Source organism: Tinamus guttatus, unplaced genomic scaffold, assembly GCF_059628265.1.
Source record: "Tinamus guttatus ecotype Peru unplaced genomic scaffold, ASM5962826v1 Tinamus_guttatus_pri_ptg000339l, whole genome shotgun sequence".
Taxonomy (NCBI): domain Eukaryota; kingdom Metazoa; phylum Chordata; class Aves; order Tinamiformes; family Tinamidae; genus Tinamus; species Tinamus guttatus.
Window position 1 is genome coordinate 211,187 of NW_028288873.1, and position 9,732 is coordinate 220,918.

General features: G+C 52.4%; 1 protein-coding gene across 1 annotated transcript; it reads left to right on the plus strand.

Annotated features, from left to right (window-relative positions):
- Window positions 1–233: 233 nt before the first annotated feature.
- Window positions 234–5,344, plus strand: LOC104580733 (keratin, type I cytoskeletal 19). The gene is made up of 8 exons (XM_088529706.1): window positions 234–750; window positions 2,228–2,310; window positions 3,002–3,158; window positions 3,382–3,543; window positions 3,698–3,823; window positions 3,913–4,133; window positions 4,796–4,821; window positions 5,307–5,344. Exons 1-8 carry the CDS (start codon window positions 292–294, stop codon window positions 5,342–5,344), a joined length of 1,272 nt encoding a protein of 423 aa, XP_088385832.1. The 5' UTR covers window positions 234–291.
- Window positions 5,345–9,732: the final 4,388 nt, after the last annotated feature.

The window sequence follows — 9,732 nt, forward strand, 5'->3', positions numbered from 1 at the left end:
AATCCCCCTTTTGTTCCAAGCGGAAACGGCTCCGGGGGAGGGAAGGAGCTCCCAGGTAGCCAGGTATTTGGCAAAGAACCGCAGCCCATTGACAGCCGCTGACCAATGGGAGGAATGGCTGTGTTGGCAGAAGGCTCTGGCCGATAAATTCCTGGGCTCGGATAACACCTTGGAGAGACAACTCCCTCCGGAGCTGCATAAAAGCGTGGGCTGGGGGAGAGCCGCAGAGCGCTGCGCCGGCCACGCGCTCTGTGAACCGGGACTTGGGTCAGGGCTTTGGCATTTCTTACCATGGCCACTTACAGCTTCAGGCAAGCCACCTTTTCTGGGCCTGGGGGTCTTGGTGGCTCCTCAGTCCGACTTGGAGGCTCCTTCAGGGCCCCGAGTATCCACGGGGGATCTGGTGGCAGGGGCGTGCAGGTCTCCTCTGCTCGGCTGGTCTCCTCCGGCCTCGGCAGCGCTGTCGGTGGTGGCTATGGCGGTGGCTTTAGCAGTAGCTTCTCTGGTGGCTTTGGTGGCGGCTACAGCGGTGGCCTGGGCAGTGGCGATGGCCTCCTTTCGGGGAACGAAAAGATAACTATGCAAAACCTGAACGACCGCCTGGCATCCTACCTGGACAAAGTGCGAGCGCTGGAAGAGGCGAATTCCGATCTTGAAATCAAAATCCGAGACTGGTACCAGAAACAAGGACCAGGCCCTGCTCGGGACTACAGTCCTTATTACAAGACTATCGAAGACCTTCGAGAAAAGGTAGGTGTTAGCATTTATTGAAAAGCAGCTTAGTTTGCACAAACAGAGAGAATCTTTACTAGAAAAACAGCCGGGAGGGATTGCGGATTACAAAAACGATAGGAAGATTAAACGGATCGCGGTGAGTCAGCAGGGATGGATAACGAGCAGGTTCCCTGGGGAATGAACTACCATTGAAAACGTTAGGGAAGAGAATGAATAGAGCAGGCAGCTTGAGATGCCGCAGTGCTTAGCTCCCTGATGACACTTGTTTTCAACAGTCAGCGATGAGGATGAGTGGATTTGAGGCCACAGCAGAGGTAAATCTGAGCAGCGCTCCAGCAAACTGCAGTAAATTCTCTAACAGTTTCACTTAATTTTGCAGACTTTTGTGTAGAGCTTTTTTCTATATTTCAATAACTTCAGCAGATAGTACTTATTGGTAAGTATTGCACTTATCTTCAGAATTAACTGATCCATATATCCACGCATGTATGCATGTATATATAAAGCAAGCCTTCTAAATCAGACAACAGCAAGTTAACAGCAACCCACCTGCCTCTGCAATTTCTTGCCTGCCTCGCAGCCTGCAAACCTTTGGAGAGGCCCATAGCCATCGTTTCAATAGGAAAAATAAGACCTGGTCCCGTTCAGTTTTGCAAATGTGAAGGGAGTATTTGAGGATTTCCTCCCCATAGACGGACTTGCCTTGTAGGAGTCTCTTCCTTGAGCTGGGCATGGAAATCAGAGCGCTGCAATACTTGGCTCACGGCCCAAGAAAGCAGCAGCCACGCAGTGACCGATCGCCCCGATAACGGCGGGATCCCTGTTGCCCCCCCAGCTACGGCCGGGCGATAACAGGTTGCTCTAGCAGGACACACACCCTGGCAAACACACAGGGCTGCTGACTAACCTGGGTAAATAAATGAACCAAAACGGGAGGTTCAGCTTGGAGTTCATGACCCCTCCCTTGCAGCTACTTTGCTCTTGCTTTAACCATTCACCCTCTGCCCGGCTTCAGCAACCCGGTTCCAGGAGCAAACACAACGGGGAATTTCATTTTCTCATTGCAGTAGCAATTTCCCACTTGGCTTCTATTCCCTTTAGTCAGGGAGTTCCACCTGCTTTTCTAGATGATCTCCTGATTTTTGAAAGTGCCTGATGAAAAGACAAGTTTTCCAGATACACATTTAAACAATCCTTTTAAAATAATAATAATAAAAAAATCCCTTGTGGCTGTTCATAGTGCATTAAAAGAGTCACTGAGCAGTGGTTAGGCTAGGAAATAAAAACGTATTCAAGGAGTACAGGAATGAAGTATGAAGGTGCACTGTTTATGTTATTGCATTATGTATGCAAACGTACTGTACTCCAAGTACTCGGATTGATCCCTGCATTTGCCATTCCCCGCTGAGACCCGGCGCAGCTCAGTCCTCCGTGCCGATGCCGCAGGGAAGCGGCTCCGGCTCCGGCCCTGAGTCGCTCCCCGTGTTTGCAGATCATGGCTGCCACCATCGACAACTCCAAGGTGGTGCTGCAGATCGACAACGCCAGGCTGGCTGCTGATGACTTCAAAACCAAGTGAGTATCTTCCCAGAGAGGTTGTGGAGTCTCCTTCTCTGGAGATCTTCAATCCCGCTTGGACGCAGCCCTGTGCCACGTGCTCTAGGTGACCCTGCGTGTGCAGGGGGTTGGACTGGATGATCTCTAGAGGTCCCTTCCAACCTTGAGCATTCCGTGATTCCATGATTCTATTTTCTGGAAGGCAAAAGGGCTCTAATGCCCGTGAGTGCCCTTGCTGAGCCACTGGGTGGTGGCTGTGCTAGAGCAAAGTTAATAAAAGTCTGTGTGTTATCAATGGTTCAATCCTGTCATTGTGACCCAACCCTTCACAGATTTGCAGAAAGCCTCATCTACACTACAGACAATTTTATATCATGTGGCACATACGGAGCCGGGTTTAACACTGAACTTTGCTAAATGTCAGGGTTTCTGCCCTACAAACCTGGATACATTTGCACCGTATGCTGCGTTCATGGCATGCTGGCTCCCCAGCTCCCTCAGCAGTTGTGTTTTGCTCTGCTGTTTGGAAGGTTTGAGACAAACACAGTGCCCTGACCCCCCTGTGCTGTGCAAAGCTGCACAGGCCCTTTTGATAAAATTTAATAAAAACGAACTAATTAACTAAAGTAGGCCAAGCTGGGGAAGGAAACAAGACAGAAACGCTCCCCACCAGCCGGGCTCCAAGGTGCGACTCTTTCCTTGCTGCCAGGTTTGAGACGGAGCAGGCTCTGCGCCTGAGCGTGGAGGCCGACATCAACGGCCTGCGCAGGGTCCTGGATGAGCTGACCCTGGCCAGGGCTGACCTGGAGATGCAGATCGAGAACCTCAAGGAGGAGCTGGCCTACCTCAAGAAGAACCATGAGGAGGTAAGAAAAACCCCAAGGCACATCTGGAAACAGCGTTAGAAAAACAGCACGTGTGAAGGGGGAGTCCTCGGGATTGCCTTGGGCTCTCCAGCAGCGCAGACTAACTCTGTGAGCACCTAAGGATAGTCAGACAGGTCCTGGACCTCGAAGTCAGCAAGGAAGGTCAGGATGTTTTCAGCTGATGACTGTGCCCTCTTTTGTCTTCCCATGCCCTGCTGCCTAGGAAATGAGTGCCCTGGGAGGACAAGTGGCCGGCCAAGTCAGTGTTGAAGTGGACTCTGCTCCAGGCGTTGACCTGTCCAAGATCCTGGCGGATATGAGAGAGCAGTACGAATACCTGGCTGAAAAGAACAGGAAGGATGCTGAGAACTGGTTCCACAGCAAGGTAGAGAACGCTCCACACACGTACAATATACCAACCAAAAGATCCACAAAAGAAAGGAAATGGTTTTTGAAGTGTGCATGGGAGGGCTGTGAAAGCCTCATGGGCTCTAGGAAGAAGCCTGGCATTTCTCACCCAAGTTTTTCCCCCGTTTCAGACCGAGGAGCTGAACCGTGAAGTCGCCGTCAACACGGAGCAGCTGCAGAGCAGCAAGACGGAGGTGACGGAGCTGCGGCGCACACTGCAGGGGCTGGACCTGGAGCTGCAGTCCCAGCTGAGCACGGTGCGTCCCGGCGCCGCGCGCCCGGCCCCGCGCGCGGGCCCGCTCCCGCCAGCAGCCCCCCATCCTCCCTTCCCTCTGTGCATCCGCAGAAAGCGGCGCTGGAAAACACGCTGGCCGACACGGAAGGGCGCTACGGAGCGCAGCTGGCGCAGATCCAGGCGCTCATCTCCAGCGTGGAGGCGCAGCTGGGCGAGCTGCGCGCCGACATGGAGCGCCAGAACAGCGAGTACCGCGTCCTCATGGACATCAAGACGCGCCTGGAGCAGGAGATCGCCACGTACCGCCAGCTCCTCGAGGGCCACGACAGCCCGTGAGTAGCCGTGCGGGCGCCGCGCGCCCGGCCGCCACCTCCTGCCCGTTCAGCATCTGGCAAATGATTTTTCTGGGCCGTGCTAGAAAACGCCCCAGTCTCCATTTATGTTCCGTAGGCAGCTTAGAGAGCAGGAAAACGAGGGGCCAAGCTGGCAAACGGCACAGGATTAAACACAGCCACCAGTCACAGTGGCAACTAAGCACATACTGGATGTTTAGGGAACTTAATGCAGTTAGTCACGTTTTAAAAATAATCCCAAATTCCCCCAAATTCCTGTTGCGGGTAGTTTTCCCTCATAGGATTCACTGTAGGAATAAACACTGTGAAGGGACCTGAATGCAGAGCAGCTTAGCTCGCCCCCGACAGCCACTGGAGTGCCCGCAGCTCTGTCATCTCCCATATAGCCACAAGGAGGATAATATTTCATAGCCCGAAACAAGAAACGAGGTAGGAGTTTAAAAGCTGGGACTTCCCTTACTCCCCGTTCTCCAGAAATGTCTTTTCACTTCAGTCATTAATGCTGTTGCCGAAGGGGGTGGCAAGGAAATGAGTATCTCCCATCTGACCATGTCTAACATGTAGCTGCTCGAGACTTTGCTTCCTGCAGCCTCCTCCCCGCTGCTCCCCCTCCTCTCATCCGCTATCTCGTTGCTTTACAGGACGTTTGGCTCCCTTTCTGCTGCTGGTAAGGATGTTTTCTCTTTCTAAAAAGAAAAACGCATTCCCTGTGGTAGCTGTGCCTATTTTAGAGACAGGGCTGCTGCTCTGACTCTGAAAACAAACCGAAGTAGTAGCCAATGATGACTCCGGCTAGAATTTAGCAAATTATAGTCATTAAAAGATGCGAGACATCAATCAAAAAGTCTGACTATGCTCCGGGAAAGGTTAAGCACATCACCAACTGAATAGTCATTCCCCCAGGTGAAAGGATCCAAGAAGTCTGAGCTTGGCCAGCTCGAGGGCGTTGTACGAACATGCAAGAAAACTATTTCTTGAGCTTTAAAGTTTCAGCTGTGGAGTAGAAGTGATGTGGGATTCAAATCAGTGCCAGGAAGAGGAAAACACCTGGGAGAAGGGAATGAGATGAGGGGGCCGTAACTCGGGGCCCTGGCAGAGCGCGGCTCTGGGCCACCCTTCGATGGCGCCTGCTCCTTCCTTGTTTTCTTGCAGACGCAGGGGACAAGGCGGCTGACGGCAAGAGGAACTAGAGGGCTTCGACATTGCACCTTAAAAATGCGGGGTTTGGCACGGGGCAGCCAACACACAGGAATCAAAACGGAGAGGAATCACTACAAACTGCTGGAAATGAGCATGTTCAAGCACAGAAAAGCCTGGCCTACCTGGCATCTAGGCAGACTGCTGTGTTTAGCACTGATTTCCTTTTGAAGTAGGTTTGGTGTTTAGTCATTTCAAGTTCTTTCCTGTACTGAATTGTTGTATCTACTCTAATAAAAGTGATCTGTTTCTTGCAAATGTAACTTCTGTTTATGATATCATTACCGCAATTTGGCCTTGTTTGGGAAACACCAGCACTATCCAACCTCGGTGACACACGGGGGCTTCGGCTCCGTCCCCGTCTCCTCAGCCAACTTCTGAGGCCAGCAGGAGCCCTGAGCGTTGGGTCCCCAGCGTGGGGACAGCGGGAATTACGTGAGGAGCCGCAAGGGCTGCGGGCTCCCAAGAGCAGCAACAGGGAGATGTTTCGTGGCTTTGGCCGGGAGGGAGCCCTGGGAGGGAGACTGGGAGGGTAAAACAGAGCTGTTAAAATGGTTTGACAAGATCCCTAGGGAAGCAAATGGCAGTGAGAGGCTGGGGTGATTCCTTCACTTTCTATCCTCATAGAAATTGAAGAAGCTGATCTTCAGCTTACAATAAAACCCTCAGTTCGTAGAGTTAGGTAACAAAACTTCAGCCACCTTCATTCCCAAAGCCTGACGGGCATACAGAGCATCACTCACATTCCAAATGGGAACGGTCACCTCGCACACACCTCGCTGACTTCATTCCCACCAGGGTTCCAGAAGCAAAGCAAAGGAAATTTCCCCGGTTCTCTGCTAAACACAAACCAGGGCTACGGCTTCGGCACCATATTCCCACTTGCAACGACTGTAAGAGGCATTTGGATAACTAGTGACCTGGGGACAAAAGCAAAGGGACCAAATCGAGGGGGTCTGCCCTGACTGCAGCGGGTGCAGACACCACCCAGCCCGTGGCCCCTGTGCCCTGACAAACCGTTTTGTCTCTGTTCACGTAGCTCAGAACGCAGCGAAACGTGTCCCGAGCCAGGACCGTGCCAGGCTGCGCCCGTGACGCAGGGGACCTGTCAATACCCGCTCCGAGTGCTGACACCGACAAGCCCAGCTCAGGCCCTGCAAGCCTGGCAGCGTCAGCACCGAAAACTCCGACAGCAAAGAACAGCCGTGAAAAGCTTGGCTCAGCACACACCTATGGAGAGGAAGGGTCGGAGATGGGAAGAGCCGCGGGACTCCGGGGTCTGGAATCACTTCAGGATCCAAAAGCTGGATGTTTCCGGAGTGGAGGCTTCGGAAAGAGATCAGAAACAATCTTGAAAATGCTGCTTGGATGTCTAATTCAATGATGCTAATGATGCTAATTCAAAGTTATCTCGTAATTTTAATAACACTGTCCAAAATTTGTAGGGCAATGAAGGCTTTTTGGAGAAACACTTAACAAGAAATCCCCTAGGGAATATAATGCAGAGCTTGGTTCAGGGGAAAAAAAAGGCTTTTCTAAAGGTATGGGACGTGTGAGTGATGGTTTTATCAGCAAAAGTTGGAGATGATAAACAAGCTGCTTCTTGAATGAGGCTCTTTGTCTGGGTGGAAGGAGAGGCTGCCCTGTGTCAACCGCGATAATCCAGCCGCAGAATCGGAGCGTTTGCTCAGCACGGACATGTCGGGAATCGTCTCGCGGGGGCCCCTGCGGGAGCGGGACAAGGCAGGGAGCCTCTGTGCCACGAACGCAGGCTCCGGGGCAGGACGCGAGATAAGGAATCCGAGTGGGAACAGTGCAAAGGCACAGGCTTCAAAGCGCATTTTTACCTTGGCAAGTGAGAAACTTCCCTTTCGTTAGGCAGACTGTGAGGAGAAAACTCTCTGGATTCATTTCATGCTCCAGCTATGGAAAACAGCTCGATGCACAGTGCAGAGAACAACCCAATCTGATACAGCAACAGCAAATAAATAAATATATAAATAAATAAAACACAAGGGAGGACTTTGAGAAGTTACTGAAAACCATGACAGGTTATGAACCTCGGAGCACTCCAAGCCTCACGAATTTAGGGAAATGTAAATAACATCAGGTGAACATGGCTAACATGGAGGATGAGGGCTGCCAGCAGCAGCACAGCCACATGCAGCTAAACACGGGGCCCCTCTGGGTTAGCTGAGGGCCGGAGGCTGCGCCGGGGCCGCGGGAGCCTCCGCAGCCTCCAGCTGGTGGGGACCGATGCCGGGACCTGAGCTCGGTGCCCTGGAGAAAGCCGAAAAAGCCCCAGGCTCCCCGCAATCCCCATGGATTTTGGAATTCTGCTATAGCACAAGAATCTTTATGGGCTTTTTGATCTTTTCTTTTCCCAGCAGTAAATACTTTGCAGATAAAAGAAACCAAGCAGTTTTGTATCTGTTCCCTGGGGTGTTGAGCTGATAGGGATCTCGATTGCTGCAGGAGGGAGGCTCTTGAAGAAGCACTGAGGTGTGCTCTACCAGCGAGGTTTCCAGGCAGTTTTACGCACTAAATGAAGTAATACTGAAAGAAAAACGCCACATTCGAGTGGGCGCTTTCTCTCGGAGTGGTTTTGTGGGATTTTTTGGAAGGAAGTGGCTCGTGGTGGGAGCAGAGCCCTGCACCGAGCACCCTGCAGCACAGCCACATTGCAGGGGGCTTCCAGAAACCTCAGGGTTTTTTATCTTTAGGAGAGCTTGTCCCAACTTGTCTCCTGAGATATGAACTCCTGGAGATGGAGAGATCTGGCGAGATCCTCAGGACTATTAATCTGCCCCATGGCAAAACGGAGCTGCGGCGGCACAGGGCCAGGGGAGCGGGAACAGGTTTCCACGGCTCCGAAACAGCCGCTCCTCGCCCAGCGCCGGGGGAGCCCGGGGCGCTTCCAGCAGGACGCGGAGCTGCCGCTCACACGAGGCTCCAGGATCTGGAAGGTCTTTTCCAACCAAAGCGATTCCATGACTCCTTCATGATTCCATGAAGGAGCTGGACAGGCTCCTTCCTCCCAGCGCACGCTCCTGCCTCAGCTCTCCACCCAGCACCCATGCTGTATTCTGAGGCCTTTTGCTATCAATATGTTTAAAACTGTGGAAAATACTGTGTTTTGTTACCAAACCTTTGTTTTTTCTTGATTCCAAAGTTGTATGTTGAAATAAATGGGAGCTAAAACCCAGAAAACGCTCTGCCCATCTCCGCTCCGGCCCTGCTTCGGTCCCACCTCTCTCAGCCCCGGGTTTCTCAACCCGCCGAGCCCCAGGGGCTGGGTCTCCCATGGCTCCTGTCACAGAGCGGTGACTTCCACCTCAGGAATGTCACCCGGCCCTGCAGGGAGAATGGGGCTCTCCGCAAAGCCACCCGGTGCCACCGCCCGCGCTCGGCCGCGTCCCCGGACGCGCCCCGGCTGTTGAACACGGCTCTGAAAATCTCCAAAATCTGGTTTCCCATAATGTTGCAGCATTAAAATCTGCTTGTCAACAGAATTATGAATTCCTGACTTCTGAATTTCACAAGAAAGCTGTTAGGATTGAACCAGACCAATATTCAAAACTCCCTGTGTGAATGGAAGGATAACATCACTTCCAGAAGTCAGTCCCATGCCTTATTTTCCAGGTCCATTCCATTTCCTAGTGCCCACGGGCAGCATTCACATCCTTCACTAAGGAGCGGTTCCATCTGAAACCCCATTTGTAGAGGCTTCCCCAGAACAACGGGAATTTGGTCTGGCATTTTTTCTTTCAGCTGAATTACTTCCATCTCATATTCCTTGTACACTGAGGATGCTCGCTATCCCCCAAGCAATGATGTGCTAAAAGCTCAGATTCCAAAATCTAAAAATCAATTCTGAGCAAAGAACAGGGATAAAATAAGTGACAAATTGAATTCTAAGTGTTTAACACGAAGAATATGGGTAGAAATGGTTGGGCATGGTGCAGGGCAGCGATAACAGCACCTTTTTCAATGAAAGTGGAATTTTGCCTCAAACGAGCTTCACTTTTTGGCGGGGCGAGCGCTGCGAACGGCTCCGCGGGTGCGGCCGAACGGGCGCTGTTTTTCCACTCTTGGACGCGAGCGCTGCAGGTTTCAGAACCGTAGCCTGGAGAAAAAACAGTAACCTGAATCATCCCTTTTGTTTAATTGGAAGCCAAAACAAGCAGCCCTGGCCCTGGGATGCGCAGGAATGCCGAGCGGAGCGGCCTCGCCCCTAGGGAGGGGAATCCGGGCAGGGAGGGCCGGGGGCCCCTCACGACGCCGGGGATATAAAGGGAGCGCGGGCAGCAGCCGCACTCACGCTCACACTCGCACTCACGCTCACACTCGCACTCACGCTCCTGCTCCTGCCCTAGCGACC